A 27,380-nucleotide genomic window follows, 5' to 3' on the forward strand; every position below is an offset into this window, starting at 1 on the left:
CTTGGTGATGTGCCCCAGACCCTGCAATTGGGCAAGTATTTCCAGGTTGTACTGAAAACCCATTTGAGGGACCCTGACCTCACACCTTAAACTCTCCTTATGTAGGGAGGACTCTAGGCAGTGGAGGCTGGCCTTCTGTCATTCTGGGTCCACTGAGGCCAGGGAGAGGGCTCAAACTTGAACTGGCTAAGGCTCCTTTTCCCCAAGTCAGCAGCTGGGGAATGGAGTTTGCTATGCGGATGCATAGGAGGGTTACCTGCTCCAGTGATGGCGGGCATGTTGAAGATTTCCGTCCCAGGCTGGCCAATATCTAGAGCAGGGTAACAAGGTGGGTAAGGGCAGGGCTCATGGAATAGGCACCTGATGCTCCAGGTTTACTCTGGCGGTTGGGTACTACCCTAGGCCCGTGTTAACCTGCAAGGGCTTCTATAGTTTAACTCCAGAAAGGAAGAACCTTGCCCGTCTCCCCAAGCTGCACTGAGGAGAGGGTTACTAGTGAGATGGGACAGTGCAAAGTCCTCACGTGCTGCTTTCCAGTGCATTCTCATAAGCATATGGTCCATGTGACCCTGTGCTAAGGACAATGGTCCTTGTCCACCCCCATCAGCCATGGTGAAAGGTGCCATGTCTGCAGAACCTGGAGGAGTGTGCTGTGGTCCTTAGCACCCAGCACAGGGCTGTCTCTACAGGTTTCACTGAGCACCTACTGTGTGCAGGGCATTACTGAAGTGCTATATGCTGTGTCAGTGAGTACCCACTGGCAGAATGTTGGGCTCCACCATGGTGGGCTTTACTAGCTCCCTCCGGATGCCTACTCTAGCCTTGGTTTCCCCTTACTGTATTCTGGCTCGTTCCGGTTGTGGGTGTTGAGTTTCTTGTTGATTTCCTGCTTTTTCGACTTCACCATGGCTGAGTTGCTCTCCGTCAGCTTACTGAAGAAGGCTGGCGGTTGGCTGGTGTTGCCTGGAGACTTGGAGCCCATCCTGCGGGAGCATGAGACACCAGTGTCAGCAGGCTGGGCACTGTGCTTGCAAGCCTTCAGCCACAGGGAACTCACCACGTGAGCCACAGAAGTGCTAAGGACCAACTGTTTCCCATCCCAGGACTGCTGGGATCTGTACTTAGCCTTGGCTTAGGGTAGTTTGTGAGCCTCCTAGGTATACTGTGACTTACCCGAGAGCTTCTTATAGCTAGATTTGATGCAAGAATCCCCCGGAACTGGGCAGTCACAGGTCATACCCTCCCTGAGGTCCATGTCCACCCCTACCCAGTTTAGTCCAGAATTAGTTAATTCTCAGATCTGCAGCAAGTGATACAATAGGGCATGGTTTAGGCTCAGAGCCCAGAATCAGGGATCCCAGGCATGGAGATGCCAGGTACGGGAATGGCAGGAAGCTGCCTGAAAGTCTATCACCCCGCTGAGCTGTGAAGTGATTAATGGCCTGTATGCTAGAGGACTGAGGCCATGGGTGTACATGGAACTGACAACACCAACTGGAAGAGGGGAATTGTACCTGGGCTCCCCCTGTTCCCCGTCCCGATATAGCAGTGGGTACGCAGCGCTCCGAGCATGTCCTGGCTCAGTCATGCCCTCTGGTGGGGACACAGGTTCAATGGCATCGTCGCTGCTGCCCAGGACTGATGTTTTGCTGGGTTCTGGGGACCTAATGGAGATAGCATCCCAGTTGAGGGTGGGGTTCTAGTTCACAAAGAGGACACCCCACTGCCCACAGCAGTGCATGTTTCCCTGTAAATGGCCACTCTGCACCTGAGGTATGGAGACCCCAATGGGCTACTGAGATCTTTTGAAATAACCTAACACTCGCGAGCTTTTGTTTATTTTTGAGTCGGGTTCTTGCGCTAGCCCAGGCTGCCCTGAAGCTCATCCTCCTCTTATCTCAGCCTGGCCAGAGTTCCCTCACCTCAGTAGAGGGTGTGCCACCACACTGGGCTGCTCAGGGTGTTTGGAACCACGTTGTGAGCCCTGATGAGGAGCCCGTGCCAGGACTTCACTGTTCCCCAGAGACCCCACTGTCTACATCCATGCTTCTAAAATCGAAACTTGTACAAGACCCTCACACCGCTCCAGCTTGTCTCATGCCCTGAGCCCCAAGCCCAGCCATGTGCTTGGTATGGGATAGTAACTCACTTCTCTGTGCCTCAGTTTCCCTATCTGCTAAATGGCAGTGGGACATCTGACCCCTAGCCGAGTTGGTATACATAGGATACTCAGTTGGCACATGGGACCCTTGGGTGTGCCGCCTTCCCGATTAGATGCTTTGTGTTGGTCCTGGGAGCTCAGTGAATGTTTCTATTCCTGAGCCTCAGTTTCCCATTAGTCCTACACTATAAAGCTCACCCTGTCCCCAATGTCCTCCAGCCACCATCTGACACAGACATGAGGACATCCTCACCTTTTGCCCCCTTCGCTGTGGGGAGATCCCCGGGCTGGGGTGCCATGGTCCGGGGGTGGGAGGTAGAGGTCACTGGGTGGGCGGCGGAGATCCAGGACAGGGCAGCTGGCTCCAGGGAAGGAGTAGAGAGGGGCGGGAAGGGGGCCGCTGAGCTGCTGCGGGTGGTGGCGCGTGTAGTCCTGTGTAATGACCTCCTGTGGGGAGGGCACAGTTCAGGACTCTGAGAGTAGGGTAGAGCAGAACCCTGATCTGGCTCTTGGTCTCCTGGGTGAGTGTCCCAGGGTAGAACTTATGGTGATGGCCCCCAAAGGACTGAGTGTGGTGGCCAGTGCATATTAGCATCTGTCTGACTACGGGATGTGGCTCTCATAGCCACATGCTCTCCCAATGGCAAGGGCCAGAGACGGGGACTTACACTGATGTGCTGAGCCAAGGTGACCACCCTCTGGTGACCTTTGATGCCTGGGGCAGTCTGGAGGAGTGGGCTGGATGAGGACTGGCTCTCGGGCAGCGGCCGCAAATGTGGGAGGTGCACAGCCTCCGCACTGAGCTTCATGGGGCCTGAGGACACAGGCAGAGCGTGTCAGTGGCTGGGGACAGCGTGGAGCCGTGCCTTAGTTTCCCCACCTGCTACTCTCCCGGGTGTCACCTGGCGGCTTGTGCCGCAGCTCCCCCTCCAAGTGGCTCTTCTCCATCTCTTCCAGAGGTTTGGAGAGCCCCTTGTCGTGGGTCAGGCTGGGGGAACTCACGGGGCTGATGGGCTCCACCCCGTCGGGGCTGTAGCCAGCTCCGCTGTGGTAACCTGAAACAGGTGAGCTGGAGTCAGAACGTGGGGTGGCTTGGGTGTGGGGTGTGCTTGGGAGGAGCCATTCCTCCAGTCTGGGCCTCAAGATGGAATTAAATTGTATCAGCCTAGAAGTGGCCAGAGAGGAGGGAAGCCCCATGTATCGGGACATAGACACACCCAAAGGATCGTGGGACTCTGGCTTGGGCAGTGTGGGGCTATGGTAGGGGAGGAGAGACTGGGAAGTGGTAGTGGAGAAACTGGAGGGGGTGCTTAAGTGTACATGGGGTCAGGGTGTAGTGGTGTGGGGTTCAAGCTGAGAGACATGGGGTCCCTAAGCCCTGCCTTGGCCCAGCCCACTGTCTCTGATCCAACTGGGAAGCTTCATTTTCTTTGGGCGGTATGCTGGTGTGGGAAGAGGGGGTGGGTCCCCAGTCTCCCTCCCCCGTCTCCCCCACTGGCTCCCTGCCTTAACTTCCTCCAGGAACAGTGGCAGCACAGGCAGCTGGTAGCCCCTGCATCCCCACTCCCCAAAACGAAGGTGCAGGTGGTGGCGGGAGATGAGAGGCGCGGTCGGAGTCCAAACCACAGATCCATTCATTAAAGGAAAAAAGGTGAAAAAATCCAAAAAGAAAAAAGGAGGAAAAAAAAAAAAGGAAAAAGGAAAAAAAAAAACCTCATGATGAAAGGATGGGCAAACGATGAGGGGCCCGTGTGGGCGGAGTCACCACAGCGTGCCGACTGACGATGACGAGCTCGAAACAAAATACCAAAACCAACCAAAAACAGGGGGAAAAATTAAAAGCAAAGATCTGAAAATATCTTTAGGCCACAGATGGGGTGGGCAGGCGGCGGGCCGGATGTCTTACCGTCGCCAGGGGAGTCGTTGGCCAGCGAACCTCCTTCTCGCGGCCCCCTTTCGTGAGCAATTTGACGCGTGATTATTGCGTCTATGAACGTGGCCGCTGTCAGGGTGGTCTTACCCAGAGAACGGAGCTCCAGTTCCTGGATGGAAAAGGGTTTACTTTGAGTCTTTTCTCGGTGCAGATCTGAGGCCGAGGTGGGCGCCGGCGGGTCCGGACTGGCATGGTGGGGTGCAAGGCTCTTTGCTGGGGTGCGGGCGATGGCTGTGTGGCTGGAGCTGGGGGGAGCTAGGGACCGGGGCTCGGAGCTCTTGCTGGGTGAGGAGGCAGGCTCCCGGGCCGGGGGCTTGGTGAGGAAGGCATGGCCAGCGTCCACACGGGGCCGCTCGGGCCGGGTAACCCGAGAGGTCTCCTTGGGTAACAGGACAGGCTCCATGAGGGTAGGGTAGACCCCTTCAAGGGTGCCACCAAGTGGGCAGTGGGTGGCAGGTGGGAATGTGGCAGCTGGGCGGACAGGCGAAGAGGTGGAGGTGGACCTGAAAGGAAAGAGACAGGGTCAGGTGGTGCTGGACAACGGATTCCTACCTCACACCCTCCGTCTGAGTCCCTGACTCTGACTCTCTCTCCCCGAGGCTCTCCTGACTGACCTATGCTGTGCTTGGCTCCACTCAGTCCCTCTCACCCAAAGCTTTTTACTGAGTCCCTACCAGGTGCCAAGCACAGAATACAGCAATTAAGGCAAAGGTGCCTGGAGCTTCTGAGAAGACAGTGACATCCTCTCCTGGGGTCATCCACTGCTATGGCCAGATACAAGTGTGGTGCGTGGAGGGCAGGAAAGTCAAGCAGGGCTGGTAGGAGGCACTCCTAGAAGCTGGCAGGAGTGCAGGGCCTCTCAGTAGTGAGGAGCACATGAGCCAGGAAGGGTGGGACTGACTCCAGGCAGAAGCCCAGCATCCCAGGACCAGCACTGTGGGCAGCTGTGGGCAACACCAGCCCTGCAGCCTCACATTAAGCTCTCTCTGTTCTGCTTTTTCTAGTTGTTACTCCTGGGCCTCATACACTAGTGACTAACAACTGACTAGTGCACCCACCCTATCATCCACTACCTGTAGTCAGTCAGTCAGTCAGTCAGTCAGTCAGTCAGTCTGTCCGACCGTCCGTCCATCCATCCATCCATCTATCCATCCATCCATCCACCCACCCACCCACCCAATCTTCCGTCCATTCATCTGCCCATCTGCCTGGCGATCCATCCATCCACCTACCTACACATCTGCCTACCCCCTCCCACCCACCCACTAATGCATCTGCTCGCCCATCCATCCATCCATCCATCTATCCATCCATCCATCCATCCATCCATCCATGCATCTATCTAGTTAGCCACCCCCACACCTTTCTATGCATCTCAACTTATCTATCCATCTACCCACCAACACATAACCATCCAGCTGCCCATCACTGACCCATTCATCTATGTGTCTGCCTACCTGTCCATCTATCCACTCATCCACCTATCCAATTCACTCACTCGTCCATCCACGTACACCTATCTATCTATCTGTTCCAATTCACTCATCCATCCATGCATCCACTCATCTGTCCATCCATCCATCCATGCATTTATCCATCCATTCATTCATCCATCCACCCACCCACCCATCTATCTGTTCATGCATGCATGCATCCATCAGTCCATCCATCTACCCATTTATCCATCCATCCCTGTCTCTTTGTTCACTCCCATACCCCTCTACCCAGAGCATCCCCTATCTGTCCACTGTCACCTGCCCGGCTACCTGCATCTACCCTCTCCTCTGGGCCATCCTCCACCTGCCTACATGCCACCAATCTACCCACTCTCTCATAATCTCTCTCTCTCTCTCTCTCTCTCTCTCTCTCTCTCTCTCTCTCTCTCTCTCTCACCCACCTTCCGATCCTGCTGCCATCTGCTCGATTCTCTACCCGTCTGCCCATCCACACCCCCTCCCACTGAGCAAGTCCATCTGCGTGCCCTCCCCCCAGGCTTGTTCCCCCCGGTGCCAACCTGGCCCACCTCAGGACCGTGGGCGTGCCGGGTTCCACGGAGGTGACCACGCCCTTCATGCTCGTGTTGTGCAGCACACTGGGCCTCTGCTGCAAGGCGTCCTGGGTCCGGGGGGAGATGGGCGAGTGCTGGTGGGTGTGGGAGGCGGGGCGGCTGCTGCCCCCAGCCCCGCTGCTCTGCTCCGTACCTGGTGACAGGCCGCCGAGTCAGGGGGCAGGCCCAGGTGGCCCATGAGGACCTGGGGGTGGGGCGGGGTCTGGGGTGCCCTACCAGGTCTCCAGATGGGTGCATGCTCCACTGTAGTGGTAGACGTGAGGATGGACTTGTCTCGTTCTCGCTCACGTTCCCGTTCACGCTCCGATGAAGATGTGGCAGTTGGTTTAGGTAGGTGAGTGGGGCCTCCTAGAAACCCCAGGGCCAGAGAGTGAGCCAAAGCCCAGTGGGCCAGAACTTACCTGCAGGGCATCGGGAGTGAGGCATGAAACCGCCCACCCACTTGCCAGGCGCACCTGGGGACAGCGGGGAGCTGCTGTGGCGGCTGCTGAAGGGTGGGGGCGCGGTGGGGAGGTAGGCAAGGCGGTCGATGGCGGTGGCAGGGGTGCCTGGCGTTGGTGGCACCAGCACGGGCAGGTGTGGCACTTGGGACAGGTCGATAATACCTGCAGGAGTGGGGATGGGGTATCAGCGGTAGGTGCTTGACCTACTGTCCCCGAGGATGTAGGCCTGAGACCTTGTACCTGGTAGTACCCCTCCCTGGTGCCAAGCTGGGCCCCAGGCTTCCTTTACAGTAAGGCTGTGACGTGTAGTCTCTCTCCAACAACCTCTGTTGATCCAAAACATTGCCTCCCCACAGTACTGGCTCCTTGCCCTCAGCTCTCACCCTCTGAAACCCCCAGAGTGGCTTCAGCTTCGATAACTGGGGCCACAAGGTTATCTCTGAACAGTTGTGGCAAAGTGACCCAGGCTGTTCACAGGCTCTGGAAGTCAGTGCTCTAAAAAGCCTCACACTCCGATTCCTTTCCTTTTTGACACTTGTATTAAGATAAACTCATGTAGCCCAGGCTGGCCTCAAGCTTTACGTAGCCGAGGCATGGCCGGAGTTCTTAAGAGTACAGGTATGGCCGGGCAGTGGTGGCGCACGCCTTTAATCCCAGCACTTGGGAGGCAGAGGCAGGTGGATTTCTGAGTTCGAGGCTAGCCTGGTCTACAGAGTGAGTTCTAGGACAGCCAGGGCTACACAGAGAAACCCTGTCTCAAAAAACCAAAAGAGTACAGGTGTGCAATGCCACATCTAGCTGGTGTTCTAAATTCTTGGATGCCAAAAGATGCCTCATACCAAGGTCTCAGAACAACATGCAAAGACCCACTCACTGTGCATATAGCCAGAGGTGCCTGCTATGTACATATACAGCTGCTAGACATTATAAGCAGCGGTACCCTCCCCTCTCCCCAGGACCCAGCACTCACCACCTAGTCCACCCAGCTAACTGCGACCCCTTTGCCCACCTTGCACAGTGCATACACGGGCACCCGTGTCTTTCGCATACCACGGCACAGGACAAGCCTCTGCCGATGGGCACAGTTGTAGGAAACTCACCTCGTGGGCCAGCAGCATAATTGAGGGCCAGTGAGGACTCTCTCGGTGACAGACCCCTCAGCATATCGGCGCGCTGGGCCATGGCAGAGGCGGCGTTGTGGTGCATCTGCTGCGAGGTGATGTAGTCATTGATGATGGTCTGGCGGTTCTCCAGGGCCGCGGTGTCAGGGTAGCCGCGGATGAGGTAAGGCGGGTACAGGTGTGGGTAGGTGGGGCTGGGGGCCAAGTGCCGGGGCAGGTAGTAGGCTGCGGCTGCTGGGGAGGGAGGGAGGGTCAGGTGGCCCATGCCTTATCTTAATGCTCCCCACTTCTGCAAGAACAGCTTCCTCTCCTTGTGCACCCACACGCCTCCCCAATGCACACACAGAGCTTAAGACTTGCTCTCTAATTATGTGGGGTGTCTGCTGTAAACACTTTGGGAAGCGATCCCCGATATGATGCATCAAAATACAGGTCCTGACACCCTAACAGTGGAGCCTTTAAGAAGGCTGCCCGTCATGGCACTCACTGGAGCCCCTCACTTACTTCAATGTACAGATGAGTCCTGTAGGAAAAGAAGCCCACTGAGAAACACAATCCTGAGCCCAAGCCCTGAACCTGCCCTGGGCTAACCAGCTGGTCATCTCGGCACGAAGCCTAACCCTAGTGCTCCAGACCCCTGAGTGACCACCTAGCAGAATCATTAAGCCCCAAATCTACAGGCCCAGGGCACCCACCTGCTTCCAGAGGGATCCCTCGGGGTATGGAGGTGGGGTCAAAGGCCAATGGGATGTGGCCACGGTACAAGTCCACGCCAGTCACGCCCCGGAGCAAGTGCTCGTAGGGGGAGATGGGGTGGGGATGGTGCTCGGGCACAGTGCTGTGTGGGGACTTGGCGATCTCCCGGGGTGTCGATGTCAGCTTCCGGTCCTGGGACGCCTTGCTGGATGGGAGGCCGCCTGTGGGCACAGGTCACAGTGGCCTTAGCCTCAGTGCAGGGCCACCTGGCTGAGCTGTCACAAGCCCCAGAGCCTCTTGCCGCTCTGCTCTTGGTTCCTTGTGAAAACATTCATCTCCTCCCTGGTCACCATTTCCCATTCACTCCACCAGTCTGACTTAATCATGGGCTGACAGTTTCCCCTGAGGAGAGGGAGTACCCCAAGAAAAAAGCAGGCAAGAACCCGGAGACCCAAGAAGCCATTTGTTCCAGGGAGGAGTTGAATCACAGGTAGGAACTGCACAGGCTTGAGAGAGAAATGTTTGATTACCGTCTAAATGCTTTGGGAGGCGTTCCCAGATATAATGCATCAGAACACAGGTCTGACACCCTAACACCATCCCAGCCATGAGGTGGCTGGAACTGGCTAGAGGTGGCTTTAGCCTCCCCAGGCCCTGACATCTGAATCAGGGTGGTGTGGGCTATACAGGGGTTGGCTAGAAACAGAAAGACGTGAAGCCTTCTGAAGAGAGGGCCGGCAGCACACGGAAAGGCTGCGTGTGCAGAAGAATGAGAGGGGAAGTCAGGGAGGTGAGAAGAACCAGAGAGGGAAGCAGAATGCGGAGGGGACGTCACAGTCAGGTGCTTCAGGCCAGCCTTACCAGAGAGATGAAGCCTCCAGAGAGGGAACTGTTTCACTTAAACTATTTCTACTTTAATCTGTGTGTGTGTGTGTGTGTGTGTTTGTGTAAAATAGCAAGAGAGTGATCGGTCAAGACAATTTCAAAGCTCAGTTTTCACTTCCCACCATGTTTAAGACATGGACTCCCACTCACGGCCTGTGAGTTTAGGAGACTCTCCTGTTTTGGCCTTCTGTCTCACTGTGAAGCACAAGGATTACAGACGTGTATGAGTGTGCCTGGCTTATATGGGTGCCGGGGATTTGAACTCTGGTCCTCATGCTGGTGTAGCAAGTACTTTAGCCACTGAGCCTTTTCCTTAGCCTTGATTTGAATTATTTAAAAAACAGTTTGTGAGGGGGAAGGAAGGGGGCTCTGTATGCAGTGTGGAGGCAGGGCAGCAGATAGGCTGGTTGAGGCAGGTGTCAGTCCAGGGTATCCTGCCTGAGTGAGCTGTCCCCTCCCCACAGCCTGCAGCCCATGGGAGCGTCGCCCACTGACCTTCCTGCAGGCGTGGCGTGGGCTCCCTTGTAGTCACAGGCGATCCACGTGGCAGGTGGCTGGTGAAGGGTGCCCCATGGTCTTCATAGGTCAGTGGGCTTTGCCGTGGCTTGCCCAGCTCAGGCACGACGACCGGGGCCCCGCGTGTGATGGAGCCCCCTGCACCACTGGTGGTCCCTGACCGGCTCTTCAGACTCTCTTCATAGCAGGCACGCTCCAGTGCCCGGGCGTCAGCCATTATGTCCAGTGGGTGCAGGGCAGGGAAAGGCCGGCTGGGGCTGCCGATGATGGAGCGCACATCGTGTTTCTTGGTGCCAGTGGAGGGTGGCCCGGAGTCATACTTGAGTGGGGTGCCCTGGGGAGAGGGTGCAGGTCTGTATTGGGCTGGCCAGATGCCACTCTTCCTGTCTATCTGCACAGGATGGGGCAACTCTAACCCCTTGGCAAATGGACAGAGACCTCTACCAGGTCATGATGTCTAGAGGCTGGATGCCCCGCTCACTTGAGTCTGGCTACACATCCAGGAGTACCAGAGTGAGGCTATCTCCAGGCCAACACAACCTTCCTCACCCAGTGGGGGCCCCACCATCTTGCAACGTTATGGAATTCCATAGCCAGACGCATCTGCTGTGACCCCAGCTGTGGCTCCGGGTCCCAGGCTGGAGTTACACATTCCCTGTCAGGTCTCAGAGAGCACCATGGAGACGGGAATTATTGGACATCACGGAGAAGACTCCATGGGGACACTGAGCACAGCTAGGTCCCAGATCTCAATTTGTACTCAACGTTTGTGTTGTTATTAAACTTTAAAACTTTGGTGACTGGCACTAAGCCAGAGTACAGCTTTGTAGCCTAGGCTAGCCTCAAATTTACAATCTTTCTGATTTAGCCTGATTTAACACTTCCAAGTGTTGGGCCCAAAAAAGAGGAGTGGCACCTAAGTTGTCAAAAGAATTCTCTAGAAACATTCTGATCCACCACTGACTGTGTCCCTGGCTCAGGTGACAGCCCTCCCTAGGTGCCTTTGTCTGGCTGTTTTGTCTTTCTCTTTCCCATCAAGCTATCACCAAGGTAGGGGACAGTGGTTCTAGTCTTGATGCATACATGCAGGTGGAGATGTGGAGAAGCCAAGTGACGAGTTAGGGGCACAAGACTTGGGTTTTACAAATACTGTTGGGGACTAGAGCAAGCTGCTTGACCAATCTTGGTCCTCAGTTTATAACCCAATGCCACGAGGGCAGCATCAGAACCCTCAGGCTTGCCTTGGCCCCTCCTACGCGCTCCTCATACCTGGGTGATGGAACCCTCCTTCAGAGGCCGTGGTGCCAGGGGAAGCTCAGGTGTGCGGCGCAGCTCCTCCCGGGGGATCTCATGGATAGAGCGACCGGCCTCCTTCACAGTCGCTACCACACCCTCATGAGTTGACTTCAGCTTCAGGGGACCCAGAGGGTCCAGGGGTCGGGTTTTGTAGGTCTCAGTCAGGTCCCGAGGGGGCGGTGGGGGCGGTGGTGTGCCTTCTCGCTTCAAGAGCTTGGCCTCCCGACGTAAGTAGTCCTCCTGGGCCTCCACATATGACCTCGGGATGCCTGCCAGGCAAAGAACATTGGCTCTGCTTGGCTCAGTCTGGGTCAGCACAAATCCCCCCGTCCTGTGGGACCTTGGGTATGCGAACTGACTTTTCTAAGCCTGTTTCTTCACATGATGTGAGGGTGCTAAGTGAAACCATATTGCTCAGTTTACCACAAAGACACGAGCTACAGATCCACCCAATCTGGACCCCTTCCCGATCACTAGCAAGGCATGCATGAAGCTTTGGAGTCGGTGCCAAGCACAGAGTAGTCACTCCACCTATCAAACACGGACGGGAACCTCACTGCCTGTTTCCAACCCCTTAGCTGGTATTTGGCCGGGGGACGGAACTACACAGCAGAAGGATGTACCTTGCGTGATGGAGCCTCGGATGTGATGCTGCTCCTTGAGGTGGGGGCTGTGCTGCTCAGGGATGGCACGGCCCATGAGTCCTGGGGAGAACGGGGATGATGTCACCATATGGTGTCCAGGAGGGCTGGGGTCGATCACCAAGTCTCCATCATGACGTAAGACCCAGCAAGCAAGCAAGCACCCACCTTCCCTGGGCTCCATTCTGCATTAGGCTGTGCCTCAGTTTCTCTATATGTTAATATTAAGCCAACTACTGACTGGCCCCTCTAGGCATGTCAAGAGGCCATCTCCCTTTTCATTCTTGCCTGGGTGTCTGGGGGGGTCCTGGGAGAGCGCTTGGCTCTGGTTAAGCTGCTACAGCGGGGTACTTACCCTCGATGCTGGCTGAGGTGATGGTCCTGCCCACACGGCCCTCCATCATATCATATGTGCGTTTAGGGGCGGCAGTCTCGTGGGGCGGGCCGGAGCTGCTCCTTCCATCCTCCTTGGAGCACTGTGACACGGACATACCACCTGGAAGGCAGAGAAAGCACATGGTGTGGGATGGCTTGCAAGGTGCACCTCAGGCATGGAGCTAGGCCTGCAAACAGGCAGAGCTGGAAAGAGGCCCTGCCACCCCACAGATGGGACCCTCAAAGTAGCTCAATTGGCGAGAAAGGCAGGGCACGCCCACCACGGCTGTGTAGGTGGGTGGGCATGTTGCACACTAACAAAGACGCCAACAGTCTTGAGTTTGCAACGAAGCCCCACCAAGCGCCTGAAGATCTGTATCTGCACAGCTGGGTATGTGTGAGCTCCTGGTCCAAGGAGCATGGGAAGCCAGTTTACAGGTGTGCTTCAGTGTGCCAAGAACAAAGTGGCTTTGCTATTCCCAGTTACTTGGATGTTCTGGCTATGGGACATTGCAAAGAAAGAGCTGGCAACTGGGGCTGACAGCAGGCGACACTCTCAACTGCTTCAGACCCACTTGGCCCAGGAGAGACGCACAGAACACCCATCTCCACAAAGGCAGGCTGGAAGGTTACAACCTGAGACTGCAGGCTCCCAGGCTGTGACTCAGGGCTCTGAGTCCAGAACTGACCACCTGTTCTGCTAGCTCTTGGGACTGTCACTGGGACATGCAGCAAACACCCAAGGCATCTGTAGCCCTTGACCCCAAGACGGTGCTTTATTGTCGGGTGCCAAAGCCACATGGGGTCACTTGTGATCTCTAGGACCTCTTAGGCTATGGGGCTTAAGGAACAGAGAGGCTGGCAGTCCCTGGGATCGCAGCAGCGAGTGATGGTAGGGGTGCCTGACTATTGGGGGATGCTTCCCAGGTGTGGGGTCCTCAACTTTCAGGCAGCACTGGCTATGCTTTCTACCCAAAAATGAGGGTGACATGGCTCTGCCACAGCCCTTCCCTGTCATGGCACTCGAAGCTGCTGCCCCCAGCTTTCCCAGTCTATGTAGGAGGAAGCTGCCAAGGCCAGCCCTGACCTCTTCTGGGTTGTATGCCTGGAGGATAGAAGTCACTCCCTGCCTGCTCCCTGGTACTTACTCCCTTAGCTTTGCCTGGCTCTAAAGACACCTCTATAGACCCCACAGCCTCCTCCCTAAAAAGGCTGCCTAGTCTCACCAGGGCCAGGATGGTACCCTCATAGCAGGGCCCTGAGCCTGAATATGTCCACATCCCTATCTGTAAGGTGGGCGGAACCTAGGCCCAGCCCTCAACCTGTAGAGGCTACAACACCCCTTCCCTGCTCAGCAAAGCGTAGACATGCCACAACGACTGTCTGGTGACGCATGTTGCAGTCCGCTTTTCATGACACCTAATCAGCCACGGGCTTCCAACGCACACCCCTTGCAGGGGCATCCTGAGCTGGCAGGAGGTACCGCCGGATATGTGCTTGCCGAGCCTCAGCCTAGCAAGGTGACTGCTCTCAGTGTTCTTGCTATGTCTGCCTTGAGAAAAGACATCCTGGGAATGTAGAGAAAGGGGGACAAGCGTAGCCACCACACCTAACTGCCAGTGCCTCACAGTTGTCTGTCCTCTGTACTCACCTTCATAGGACAGGACATGGCCTTTCTTGCCCTCATAGATGACATGGCCCTTGGGCAGGGTGTCCTCTCGTGCCCGGTCAAGGCGACTTGGGCTGTCCTCACCGACGATCCTGCTGATGGTACCCTTGTAGAGGACATCTGCTGGCGTGCCCTATAGGGTGGAGTGGTAAGCCCTCAGATCTGTGGGTGGGTGACTCCTCACATACCACCCACTGCCCTGCCCTACAAGGCATGTACAGAACACAGCCACACATGCGTAACTTCCCTCCGCACCGCTGTCAATGTCACTCATCCTGGCTTCCTAGTGCCAGCCCTGCTGCCAACACCCTGTCCCTCACTTGTACACTCCCAGAGACGCTACCAAGGATAGTATCATACTACTTCATAGAGACAAGGTCTCTCACTCTACAGTTCAGGTTAACCTGGAACTCACCATCCTTCCTGCCTCAGTGGGTAGAAAGCCTGGCACCCACTACTGGCTCATGCATACTGACTGCTGATATGTCAAGAGGCAGCTGTCACCCCTGCTCCCTCTATTTCTTCTGGCCATGGTAACATGTCACGCTCCCCTCTTCCTAGCCCTGAAAACTTTCTCAGTCCAGATACTTTATGATCTGTGGCTCCTGACAGTCTGGTTACAGGCCTGGTCATCCCTGTCTGTGGTTGGTCTTTGCCACACCTAACTGCCAGAGACACACGACACTTGTTCTCTTTATCACCCTAGGCTTTACCCTACATGGCACACTGACTGACCATTCAGCTCACTGTCTCTAGTCTCCCTGGAGGTCCTCTCATCCCATCCCAACCCACTCGGCATGCCTGCTCATACCATCCTACCCCCAGCACCTACATGGGTGATAGAACCTCGGTAGCTGGGGCCATCTGCAGCCCGGGTACTGGGGAGGCCCTTGGTGATGCTTCCACTGGCGGTGGAGCCCAGTGCTGTCCCTAGAAGGCATAAGACACAGATCTCAGGACCCCACATCTGAAAGCCACCCAATTGTCCCTCTTGGTGTCTCAAGGGTGAGGAGACAGCCGTGAAGTGGGCTCTCAGGCTTTCTAGGACTGAAGGCAATTGGGCTAGCCTTACCTCTCAGCACAGAGGTCTCCTGAGCAGTGGGCACTCCCAGACTTTCAGGTGGCCCAGCCTGAGCCCGAGGGGACAACTGCTCCTGCTTCACTCCACTGAAGGGGGCTAGGGGTGGGTGAGAGGGTACAGAGGTCTCAGGCTGCCCCGCCCACTAGGCTCCCAGGGCCAAGACTGCCTACCCCTTAGCACAGGTCGTAGGAACCAAAGGGTCATGAAACTCACCCAGCTTCTTAGGGTCCACAGCAAGAGGCAGCCCCATGGTGAGAGGGCCCATGGGGGCCTTGGCATGCTCTGAGTGGGGCACACGAAGCTGTACTGACATTCCCTGCTAGAGCGAGGAAATAGATCACAACCAGATTCAGCCACAGGGAGAGCCCTGCTTAGGACTTGAGGACATGCAGGTGAGAGACGAGACCGCCAGCCCTCTCAGCTGGAGGACCTGGGACCGGGCAACAACTGCCAAGGCCAGCGCCCACATAAAGGACACAGCGTGACTGCTTCGCACACCGTGTGGTGAGGCTAGGTAGGATGCAGAGGTGACCGAGAGCTCAGGACGTGACACTAGACAGCCTGCAGCAGCTGCAGCTCCCCGCCCGCTCACTTAACACTAGGAGGATGAACTAAGGCCTACAGACGCTGAGTCGCCTGCCTGAGGCAGCGGAATGCACAGCCTGTGATCCACGTAGCCCCGTAGGCTGGCCCAAGTAGCAGGGATGACTCCAGCCAGCTCCCACCCAGCACCACCCCTGGAAACATCCCAGGGCTCAAAAAGGCTCCCTGTGATGGGGAGACCCAGCCCAAGAGGTACTCACCTGGGAGATGGCACCCAGCTGCCTCTCGAGTACGCCGGGATGCTTGGCAGAGGAGATGAGGGGTGGGGGGTTGGAGATGGGGGGGCGTGGCAGGACGGGCCGGGCACTATCGTGGAGGCCCAGAGGCAGTGGGTGACCTGCAAGGAAACAGGAAGTGTATATTGGGGGCTCCTGCTTCAAAGACCTGAGCACTCCACAGGAACCCCACAGTCCTGGAGCCTCCACACCTGCACCATCACCTCCCGATCCACATCCAAGCCTCTAGGCCAGCACCCCAATTTCCACTCCCTCCCTAGATTCTATTCTCCTCACAGGGGCCAAAGGGATATTTCCCAGAGTCAGTAGGCCATCCCTCCCTATGGCTTCAGGACAGTTACCTTGGGCATGGATTTCAGTGGCATGTGACTGGGGGTCCCTGGGCTGGCCGAGTAGTAATTTTCTGCTATAACAATTTGACCTGGTTCCTCAAGTGTCCCGATTCTTGCTTTTGGCTTTTTGTACATGCTGTTCCTTCTGCCTGGCATGCCTTTCCCTGTTCTCCAAGCTCGGTCAGTACACTTGTCCCATAGGGTCAGCAATGCCTGGGCCAGCCACTGCTGACGCTGGTTATTGTTGCCCCTGGCTGGATTACTTTTAACGGTGTGAGGACCATCAAGAATAAAAAACTTAGATGGCTTCCCCCAAATAGTCTCACGGCACCTGTCAATCAAGACTGCCCACCCCTCCCTCTAATGACCGTCCTCTTAGTCACTGGTGGAAAATATCTCCCATGCTAGACCTGCCCCTTTCAGCTCAAGTACCTCCCATGGCTGCCTATGGGCACTGCAGGTAGTGTGTGGAAGCTCCCCCAAGTCTCAGAAGGCGCCCAGCTTTGCAGCACTGAGTAGGCCAAACCTCCAGCCAAGGTCTTATCTGACCGGCACCATCCAGCCCTGCGCCAGTGCAAAGAGCTGGTTGCCCACTGACTGCACAGACCTAATCCGTGTCTGCCCACTCACCGGGGGGTGTGTAGGAGAAGGCAGAGGGGTCTGCGGCGGCGTGTGGGGAAGTCTTGATCACCTCCCGTGGAGGGATGGGGAAAGGCAGGCCCGATGTCCAGCGTGGGGGCTCAGTAGGTAGCTTCGGGCCCTCAGTTGGGAAGGTCGGAAAGAATGAGGGTTTCTCTACTGAAAGAGAGTTGTAAGGTGGGCAGTCAGGGAGGGCTCTGCCATCTCCATACCCTCCAACCCCACTGGCCAGCTGTGACAGACCCTGATGAGAGGGGCACTGGGCCATGTCAGCAGAGGTGTGCTACTCTGGTCCCATGATACCTGCTTGGTATGGGACTGGCTCATGGCCGGCCACAGGGACAGTCACAACAAGGGTATGTGTCAGAGGGATAATGTCTGCTTCACAATTCCCCACAGAACGCCCCCAGTTGAGCGTACGGGACCAAGAGTGCTGGGTCAGGCTTGCTGACCTCCGTGACTGCAAACTATGGCCATGGGTGTGGCTAGCAGCCACTCTAGCTGAGCATGGGGCAGAGGCCGTCTGTGTATAGCCATCTACTATATGGCAGACAGTAGGCTGAGCCTGTATGGCACACTGAGGACAGTGACCAGACCTGTCACCTGCCAAATGTGGCCATGTCTGGATTGGAGCCCATGTGGCCACAAACAACAGCAAAAGGTAGTACACTTTCGGATGTCACAGCCGGTTTTGTTCCTTCACCCTCCAGATGGGAAGACCGAGGCCCCAGCTGCTGAGTGCAGGGGAGACCTGAGAACGCAGGCAGCTGGCTGCAGCTCGTGGCCTGTGCTTGTGGCTATGCCACATGGCCCAGAACCCCTGTGACTCCCAGGTGTCGAACGCCCAGAGACAGGCCAGCCCCCACTGAGGATCCATGAGCCCTGGCTTTAGCTGTGGTCTGATCTGAACTGCAAGCATTGGCTGGATATATTCTAGGAATCATGACCCACCCAGAAATCCTGAAGGACAGTGGCCCTGGACTCAGGACAGGAACTGACAGCTAAGTGTCTCGTGGATCACCTCCATACAGCCCTAGGCTGTCCCCAAGGAAAACTGGAGCACAAGTAGTGGCCCAATCTCTCCTTTATGGGAGACCAGACTTCCCCTGAACTCTTGCCCCAGGGAGATGGTGGCCCACCAAAGTAACTGCTCTGAACCAGGAAGTTCAGACACCTGGTGCCCTGGCCCGGTGTGTACCTTGGCTGCCCCATCCAGCTTGGCTCTGGAGAGCTGGGGGACAGAGAGGAAGTCTCAGGCTGGAAGGAAATGGGGTCAGACTCAGCCAATGCAGGCAGGTGGCTGAGAGCCAGGATGGACAACCTGTTCCTCCAGCCGGGCCTGGGGATCCCAAGGGACCTGCCTGGCCTGGAAGCTCCCTGTTGGAGCCAGGACAGAAAGAAAAGGCTGGCTTCCTGCATGCTGGGTTCATGTGTCCCCTGGGGAGCTGCTCTGTGGCCAGACCACGTGAGAGACAGAGCCTGCCGCCAGGTGCAATGTTCCCCAGGGAGGAGTCTAGGAAACAACGTAGCACTGGCCACATGGATGGGCCCAGAACCAGCCTCAGGGACCATCAACTGCTGGCTCTTTTCCCAGGGACTGGGGCCTAGGGCCCAACTCAGCAGGACCTGGCTGGCCCTGGGTGGCTCCAGCCCTGCTCGGCCACCGCTGCCTGGCCAGAGCCAGACCAGCGCCTTTCCCCTCTCCCCTTACTGTTATCCCAAGCTGTCATCTTGAGTACGGGTGGCTTCTCACAGCACATTGCGGTGCTATATACCTGGCCCCTTAAAACCCACCCCTTACTGTAATGTGTTCTGGACCAAGGTCCAACAAGACACCCCTGCCCTTGTCCCCCAGGGGTCATCCCTAGGTCCCGCTGGCTTGGCCTCAGGAACAAACTCAAACCTCCCCTTCCTCCCACTTCCAAGGCCACCTGTCAAGTCCAGGCTGCCCTGGAGCTGCTGGGAGGAGCACTTCAGCCCGCCTCCTACCCCTGCCCTACTCCCTTCTGCCCTTTCTCAACAAGAATCAGACACTGATTTCCCCCCAAACCCTAATCTGATGACATGCCCCTCCCAAAGCAATCTGTCACTCAAAGCCTTTCTCCACCTCAGCTACACAATTTCCTCCCCATTTCCCTCTTTGACTTCCTCCCCCACTCCCAGTCCCTGAAGGGCCTTTTCCCATCATCTTCTATGCTCTCCCACCAGATCCTTGTTGGACACACAGCCCACTTGTTCCTGCCCTGCACCCGCCCCGACCCACTGTTTCTCACGCCTGCCACCACTAAGTTAGGCAGAGCCTTTACCTCCCTCTGACAACCCTAGTGCTCAGAATCACTGATGTACAAACACCACAAACAACACAGGGCCCTGGCAGATGCTGCCCACTACCTGCCCAGGAGGCTCTGTGCTGCCGAAGAAGGGGTGTCAACAGTGGGCAGGCCACGCATTCGCCGAGGAAAGGCTAGTCACAGTTCAGCTCAGGTCAGTCCTGTTGTTGTTCTAAGACAGTGACCTGCACTGCACCCTCAGGGATCCCAAAGGTCACATGGGACCTGATTCACGCCAAAGGAGAAGCTGGCTACATGTATGTTTGCACGCATGCGCGCGCGCGTGCAAACACACACACACACACACACACACACACTCCCACACACCCACACCCACACCCAACACTAGACTGCCTCTGGTTTCTCAAGAGCCCCCAGCCGGAGCTGCTTCTGGAGCTCTGTGGCTGAGCCCTGTCATCTGCTGCCGTAACAATGTATCCTCCTAGCCTGGCCCAGGCTGCCCTGGGAGCTCAACAGAGAAGAGGGCTGTTCTTCACTCCCACTACATCCCGGCGCCCAATACTCACCCTCTTTCTCAGCAGGAGGCACCGGGCTCCGGCACTTGCCACGTGGACTTCCTCCCGACTGCTGAGACACGTCAGCCTCTGGCTGTAGGTGTTGCGTGGGTGGAGGCACAGGGGGAGCTGGCTTTGGGGGTACTGTGTCCTCCCGGGGGGGCTCATGGACCTTGGTGACCTGTTGGGGGACATGGGGCGGGCATGAACATCCTGGCCCCATGTCACAGGTTGACAGGTTGGGGAGTGGCCGTGTGGCCAGTACAAAAGCCAGGTTTAGAAAAACAGCCACTTCCCACTTAGAGGCCCCACGTGGAGGCAGAGCCTTAACATCAGACACGGGGAGGGGGGTCTTCACAGCCAAAGAAGGGCCTGTTTCCGGTGCCCAGAGCCAGGCAGGTGCTAGGACCCACTAGGACCCACTATTGTCTACTCCACCCCACACCCCACATCACTAAGACTCAGGAGTAAGAAGTAGCTGTGTGGGCTTTGGGAAGCTGGCAGTGAAGCCAGACACCCATGTCCAACACTTAAGCCTGACAGACAGGCCACTGTGGACCTCCACAAACTGCTGCTTTCAACGGAAAGAAAGGCAAAACCTAAATCTTAGAACGGAAATGGCTGAAGAGACTAAAGGTAGCCAAGTGTCTTCAGAAAACCGGGAGCTCCAAAGGCCCCAGAGACAGACCTGAAAGGGCCTGGACATCAGCTGCCTGGTCTGGGGCGTGGGGGAACGACCGGAGATCGACTGCTCAGACCAGCCTTCCCGATCTCCCAACTCCTCCCAGCCTGCCTACCTATCATCAGTCCCGTGTATACATCTCCATCTCTGGGAGCCACTAGCCTGGGGATGAGCCTCCCTCCGCAGGCAAAGCTCTGACCAGCAATGCTGAACACAGGAAATCAGGTTCAAGGTGGGCTGCCTAGATGCAGGCTTCACTCACAATAGGGGGGATGGCGGCCGCTCGCTGCTTCAGCTGCTTCAGGTCCAGTGGCTTCTGGGGCGAGGTACTGGCCCTGGGATCTCCGGCTGGGGTGAGGAGGCTGGGCCTTGGTGACAGCAGCCTGGGGAGGGACAAGCGTCAGGTCAAGCTGGAGCATCAGCCACAGGCTCTTAGAGGGCCTTCCTAGGAAAGGGGGCTGGGGCAGTCCTGCCTCCATGGCTTCTCCTTCAAGTCCTGAATGGTGGGGTGGTCCGCCAGGGAGGCCCTTAGCCGAGTCCAGATGCCCCAGCCAACACACTCTGCTGGGCGGTTGCACTCCTCTGGCCCACACGATCCACTGCTCCAAGACGGCCTCAGGGCAAAGAGGACAGCTGAAAAGACCTAACTGGGCGCCTAGGCCATGCAGGCCCTCAGGGAGTGGCCGGCAGGCCACAAACTCAACCGGATCAGGGTGGAGGGACATGGAGAGATTCCTTGGAGATTATTTTTGTCTCAAACCCAGAGTAAGAGCAGGCTGGGACCTGGGACCTGGGACCTGGGACCTGGGACCTGGGACCGGGCAGATGACTCTACTAACTAGAGCCTGTGTGTAGTGGGCCCAAATATGTCTCTGAGCTCAGTCCTGTCCTGGGGGGTGGGAACGTTTCACAATCACGACCTCAATGACGGGCTGTACCCATACCTCAGCGCAGAAATCTAGGGATGGTCCTTAAAAAACACCAGGGGCTATGTACCTCTGGGTACTGAGACCATCCTGGCTCAAGGCACATGAAGCCACGTAAGCCGGCCCTTCAGCCTTTGGGGTGAGAACTCCTGACAGCTAGGACCACAGGGGACACAGCAGAAGAGTGCATGCCTCCTTCAGCAGATGGAGGGGCACAGACTCTGCTGCAGCAGAAATATGCGTGCGATAGGCCCTGCGGGTAGCAGCCTGCTGCCTGCATCTGCCACACGCTCAGCCAAGCAGGGAGAGCAGACAGACAGGATGACGCCTGCTGAAGCTGCCTGAGGCAATTGGGGGGGGGGGGACAGGAAGAACAGGGCGCCCTGACTCCTCCATCCCACCTGTCCACACCCATGGCAGACTCCTCAGCTGCCATTCTCACCAGATCTCATGTGGTCCACGTTCCATCTGCCCTGCCCTCCGTTCCTATTTCTCTCCCTTCCTTTCTTTCTTTTGGTTCTTCCACACAGGGCTTCTCTGTGTAGCCCTGGCTGTTCTGGAACTCACTTAATAAACCAGGCTGGCCTCAAACTCAGAGATGTGCCTGGCTCTGCCTCCTAAGTGCTGGGATTAAAGGCATGTTGCCATCATGCCTGGCTGCCTCTAGCCACTTTTATGACTAGCTTTGATAAACTTAAATGGAAATAAAATACTATACAAGATTTGAAAAACTCCTCAGAAGGTCACACCCAGGTTGGGTGGGGTGGCATGGCACCTGTCACCCCAGCATTGGAGAGTCTGGGCAGAAAGATTCTACAAGTTCAAGGTCAACCTGGGCTACATAGTGAATCCCACTTACGAAACATCAAAAACAAAACAAGGCTTCCCCACTAACCCTACACTGAAACATTCTCAGGAAAAATGAAGATGCGTACCACAGAGAAACCAGCTTGTGAGTATTCTCAGCAAACCACGTAAGTCATGCATATACCCACAGACAGAGGCTGAAAGAACACACAAGGCAAGGGGGGGTGCCATCTAACTCACGGGGCCTTGTTGCTCACCCTATAACAGAAGAGCCCCCAAAACACAGTGCTATGCAAGAGGCCAGACATAGTGGCCACAGGTCTTGCTCCCTTCACAGGACATGTGACCATTCCCATCAATAGATAGACACGTCCGGGAAGGCTGTGGGGTGTCCTCTGGGGTGATGGCATAGTCTGTAACGATACTGTGAGACACTGCAAACACCCAATGTCACAAGACTGCATGCCCTAAGTGGTGTGCAAGTGACTTACAGCTCTCCAGAGCCATCAAAGAAAGGTGTGATGTAATGGAGAGACCACTGCTGCAGCATTAAATATGGGGAGCATCTTCACCCCCCCCCCCCAATCTGGGCAGCAGTAGAGTACACCAGGAAGTTTCAGTGCTGAAACTAGACCGTTGTGTGTATGAATATACGCTTCTGCAGACATTCAAGTTGTGTTTCTAGTGCGTGAAGGCACACACCTGGGAACTAAGACCTTCTCCACAAAGACTGTGTGCCTCAGTTTCCCTATAATCTCCAGGTAGGCCTAAAGCTAGAACAGTATCCTAGAGGTGGAGAGATGGCTCTGTGTAAAGAGCAGAGACCCAGGCTTGGTTCCTAGAACCCATAAGGTGGTTCAGCACCAGAAAGAAGACCTGACTGACCCTCTTCTGGTCCTTCCTCTGGCCTCTGTGATCAGTGCACAAGAGTGTGGCACACACACACCCAGGCAGGTGTACAAATACGCACACACAAACGAGCGGGAGAGGTGGCTTAGGGGTACACTGCTCTTGCAGAGGACAGAAGCCACGTCAGGTAGTTTATAACTGCCTGTAACTTGTTCTCCAAGGGGATCAGATGGCCTTGTTCCTCCACAGACACCAGCATTCACGTGCACATAGTCATATATTCCTACACAGGTACATCATTAAAAATAACAATAATAATAACAGCAGCAGCTCTGATCTCTGGTCTTCACAGGACAAAAACCTCACTGGTCACTAGATCCCTAGCTACAGACCTTAGAGAAGCACTGACTGTAAGTAAGCTCAGAGGCCAAAGGGCCTTTGTACTACCTGGCTCCTCCCTGTGATTAGGCTTCTTCTCCACACTAAGAGCAATGACCATCCTCAAGGGTTGCCTGCTTCGAGTCACACATATCACACATGTCTCATGAGCTACACCGCCTTTCTTCCCACCAGCACCAGAGCACTGGGGACTCAGGGCCCTGCTGGTCCTGCGTCTAAGTGTCTCCAGGGGCTTGCCCAGCACATGCTGAACCAAACACTGTGAACCTGCTCATGGTTATAACAAAACAACTCTGTGGCCCTGACTTTACCCATTGCAAATGTGGAAACTGAGCTTGGGGGTTGAGGGTCGGGGGGCTTCCCAAGGTCCAGCTCTACTGGAAAGCACCGTGTCCCTTATCTGAAAGTGAGGTAGGGCTGCAATCCTCCTCGAAAACTCCAGGCCAAGCCCCCCCCCTCCCCCCGCACAGCAGCAGTGAGCAGCAGGGCTCTCCCAGACTGGACTGAGAGGGGCTGGATTCGATCACCCAGAGTTTACAGAGAGCAGCTGAGGCTGCTGGCCCGCTAATGTACTTCACTTACCCTCCCCAGCCCCCATGGTGTGGCCAGTGAAGGTGGTAAGCTTCCTGCCAGGAAGCCTAGATGCTCATTGAGAGCTCAGGTGGGCCCCAGGACAGGGAGGGTGTCCTGAGTCCCAGCCTAGGAGCTAGACAGCAAGCAGGGAAGGCGCATAGCCACCAAGCACCAGGAAGAGAAGGAAACTACTGGCTAGTGCCTACGGGAGAAGGGAGCTGGAACTGAGAGGCCTCAACCTGACCAGAGCCTTACAGGAGTCTGAGGAGCAGGCTGGTACACAGGGTAGTACCTCACACCTGACTCTGCGGCCTGAGAGTCTACCATCCAGACTCCAGAGGGCCATGCTAGAGAGCCACCTGTGGCTTTGCAGCAATCTCTCATCTCAGGAGATACCCTGATGGCACTGACGTTGCCATGGGCCCTACGTCCTGTTGTGCCTATCAGGCAAGAAACTGGGGATATGGAAGCTCTTAGAAACCCGTTGGCTACCTTCTGCTTATCCTGGGCCATCTGTTGTCCACCTGCTCAATGTGGGCCAGAGCAGTGGAGTCCTCGGGGAATAGAGGTCTACAAAGCATCCACTTCAAAACCACCAGCCCTAAGGGGAGAGAGGAGCCAGGGGAAGCAGGAAGGGCCCTGTGTGGGCCGGTCTGAAGGTCATGGTCTCCTCCCTTGCTCTGCTGGAATTTTTCAGAGACTTGAGGGGAGAGAAAACAGACTCTGCTGTTTGCAGTCAAAATAAACATAGCACACTGCCTCATCACAAAACAACTGTGGCTGCCCACAGGTGGGCGGGGCTGTCCAGATGTGATCAGGGAGAGGTTTCCAGACCTGCCCAGAGGGTCTCATTTAAAACATGCCCCTAGGGCAGGGAGCGTGCCAATCGGAATACTCCACAGATCAGATGCTACCTCAGAGATAAGCTGGGGTGACTGCATGGCCAGGGGCCTCCAGTGTCTGGGCCCTGGGTGACATCATCTCAATCACTGCCTCATAGCTGGCATCTTTACTGCCATCACTGGAACAATCTGGCTCACTGAGACTCCCTCAGCAGTCTTCATGTCTCAACACCCTAGAACGCATACAATGGCCTGGCCCATGAAGTGGTCCCCATTGCAGGCACCCAGCCATGGTCTTTGCATTGACCGCTCTTACAACGGAAGGGAAGAACTGTGTTCCGGCATCCCAAACCTAACTCTGGGGCCTGGTGTGTGAGACCGTGTCAGAAAGCTATGGTGATGTCCAAACAGAGACGTACAGGGGAACCTAATGTCTATGGCAGCTAAGATCGGAGTGCTGTGTCTATAAGGACATCATCCATCAGCACTGAAAAGGATGGGTGACTCCAGGACACCTGGATTTGGACCTTCTACCTCCCACTACTCTGCTACGTTGAGCCACCTGGTCTGGATCACACCAACATACACTGCTAGCTCATTCTCTCCCTGGAGCCTTCTATGGCTACCTCCCTTCCAGATCACAGCTCCAGGTCACCCCAAGTGGGTCTTCTTTCCACTGTTCCCTTCAAGAATCAACTCCCTGAAGGTGGTCTAAGAATGTCCCTATTTGGAAGGATTAGAAGGATTAGGGGGTGTGTCCCTGGGAGCAGGCTTTGAGGTTTCAAAAGCCCAAGCCAGGCTCAGTATCAATGCACGCAACTCTCCCCTTCCTTCCCTCCCCACTGTGACTCTCTCCACAGCTCTGCAGCTCTCAACCACTTCTCCGGATGATATGGGCTAAACCTCTGGAACTGTAAGCCAGCCCAGGATCTGTAGGAATTGCCTTGCTCACAGCAATAAAACAGTGACTAAGACACCCCTGTTTCTGGTCTCAGTCTCATGTTGACCCCTGAAGACCAGCCACAAGACTCCAAGGCAGGCTGGGCAACCTGTGTTGTGGCAGATAGAGGGTGCTCCCTGTGTTTGCAGAATACACAAGAATCAAAGTTCGCCTGTTGCCTCTCACCTTCCCTTGTCACCTCCCTCGGGCTCGTCCACCTCATCGGCACTGCAGGTGGCACTGGAGTCACTGTCCTGGGTGGCACCTGAGCTGGAACCCTTGGTCACAGCTGCCTTGCTAGCAGCTTCATCCACCTTAAGTGGGGCCTCAGACACAGTTTCAACGGCCTCTGTGCTCTTGGCTTTGTCTTCAGGCTCCTCCTCAGTCTCCTCCTTGTGGTCGCTCTTTACACTCTCGGGTGGCTCCTCAGGGGCCTCGGGCTCCTCTGTCTTTCCCACATCGATCACCAGCTCCTCGGCCTCAGATTTCTGCTCCTTGGCATCCTCTGTCTGGGGAACTGCAGCAGCCTGAACTTCTTGTTCATCCTTGTCAACAGTAGCCGGGGGTGCGGCAGGTGATGGGGAAGCCACTGGGGATGGTGGGCCACTGGCATCAGGGGCTGGGGAGGGCTCAGTAGGGGCTGTTGCAGGTTCTTCTGAAGGAGGAACAGGTGGCTGGGTGGCAGTGGGCAATGCTTCAGTGCCAGTGGGCTTAGGCCCAGTGTCCTTGGTAGCTTCCGAGCGCGGGGATGGGACACTCTCAGTATCAGAGCTGTTGTTGACAGCAGCTACATGCAGGGCAAGAGGAAAGGAGGAGATGAGCTACTACAGGGGATGCGACAGCACTCTCAAGGAATACCAGAACGGCCCCCCCAGCTCCTACACCTCCGGGTAAGCCTTGTCCATCCCTCACCAGTCACTGTAACTTTGGCTTCTCTTTCCTGCTGCCCACAGACTGGCCAACCCCAGCCCCTAGACTCCCCAGGTAGCCAGTGCCCCTACAGGGCTAATGCAAGGACGGCCTCAAGACAGGCATTCATCTGAGGTCTGCAGATATGGTCTGAGCGCGCCACTCAGCTCAATGCCCAACTTTTGGTACTCCTATGGGAAGCTCAGGGCTTCCCTCAAGCTTCACTTTCCCCATCCACAGAATGGGAAGCCAAACCTCGAGGGAGGCTGAGCAGGAGAGCGACTGTTCAGAGGGACCACAAGTGCATTACAATATGGCTGACAACACAGCATGATACAAGGCCACTGCAATGGGATCACTCCTTGAAGGAGAGCATGTCTGCTGCTCCGGCGCCCATCCATTTAAGGCTGTGTGTGTGTGTGTGTGTGTGTGTGTGTGTGTGTGTGTGTGTTTGCATGCGTGTGTGATTGGGTCTACAGTCCCTCCATTTTCTACAAACTAGATACCTGGAAACAAGGCTGAGGACATGAAAAAGGGAAGGGTCCCAAAGAGAGGAAAGACAGGCAGAGCATGCTGTGCACAGACACAACAGGGAACAGAAACTTTGTAGAGGGCAGAAAGCAGAGGAAGCAGCACACAGCGAGGACCAGGGATGGGGATCTAAGATGTTGGATACCCCACTATGGCCCTGGCCCCCCCCAGCTCAGCCAAAAGCCACATTGTTACCTGGTCCACTGCATTCTCCGACTCTGGGAACCTCATTCCCAGAGGCCTGTGAGGCTGGAAGGAAATTAGAGGAGTTAGAACTGGGGTGGTACAGTAAGTAAAAGGGCAGGGGACCCAAGGCAGCTTCCACAGCTCCCAAGGGAGGCCCTGGCCACCCACAGCTAAAGTGCGACCCTCCCTCCCCCAC

At 56.1% G+C, this 27,380-nt stretch overlaps 1 protein-coding gene across 15 annotated transcripts in view; it reads right to left on the reverse strand.

The window, feature by feature from the left end:
• Positions 1–27,380, reverse strand: part of Ncor2 (nuclear receptor corepressor 2) — a 160,775-nt gene that overhangs the window by 5,013 nt on the left and 128,382 nt on the right. For 7 of the 15 annotated variants that reach the window (XM_076922945.1, XM_076922954.1, XM_076922953.1 and 4 more), the window contains 26 exons: positions 27,194–27,247; positions 25,745–26,345; positions 20,485–20,605; positions 19,553–19,721; positions 16,687–16,854; positions 15,689–15,825; positions 15,099–15,204; positions 14,877–14,981; positions 14,637–14,734; positions 13,787–13,937; positions 12,116–12,256; positions 11,743–11,823; positions 11,093–11,388; positions 9,803–10,157; positions 8,422–8,643; positions 7,706–7,960; positions 6,618–6,767; positions 6,379–6,510; positions 6,109–6,295; positions 4,068–4,597; positions 3,064–3,216; positions 2,830–2,975; positions 2,415–2,608; positions 1,515–1,664; positions 838–983; positions 257–310 (listed from right to left, as the gene is read on the reverse strand). In XM_076922945.1, coding sequence (XP_076779060.1) covers positions 257–310; positions 838–983; positions 1,515–1,664; positions 2,415–2,608; positions 2,830–2,975; positions 3,064–3,216; positions 4,068–4,597; positions 6,109–6,295; positions 6,379–6,510; positions 6,618–6,767; positions 7,706–7,960; positions 8,422–8,643; positions 9,803–10,157; positions 11,093–11,388; positions 11,743–11,823; positions 12,116–12,256; positions 13,787–13,937; positions 14,637–14,734; positions 14,877–14,981; positions 15,099–15,204; positions 15,689–15,825; positions 16,687–16,854; positions 19,553–19,721; positions 20,485–20,605; positions 25,745–26,345; positions 27,194–27,247 — 4,902 coding nt within the window. The remainder of the gene's footprint in view (positions 1–256; positions 311–837; positions 984–1,514; positions 1,665–2,414; positions 2,609–2,829; positions 2,976–3,063; positions 3,217–4,067; positions 4,598–6,108; positions 6,296–6,378; positions 6,511–6,617; positions 6,768–7,705; positions 7,961–8,421; positions 8,644–9,802; positions 10,158–11,092; positions 11,389–11,742; positions 11,824–12,115; positions 12,257–13,786; positions 13,938–14,636; positions 14,735–14,876; positions 14,982–15,098; positions 15,205–15,688; positions 15,826–16,686; positions 16,855–19,552; positions 19,722–20,484; positions 20,606–25,744; positions 26,346–27,193; positions 27,248–27,380) is intronic. The other 8 variants (XM_076922952.1, XM_076922955.1, XM_076922947.1 and 5 more) reach the window with 7 other exon arrangements.

This window comes from Arvicanthis niloticus, chromosome 24, assembly GCF_011762505.2.
Source record: "Arvicanthis niloticus isolate mArvNil1 chromosome 24, mArvNil1.pat.X, whole genome shotgun sequence".
NCBI lineage: Eukaryota > Metazoa > Chordata > Mammalia > Rodentia > Muridae > Arvicanthis > Arvicanthis niloticus.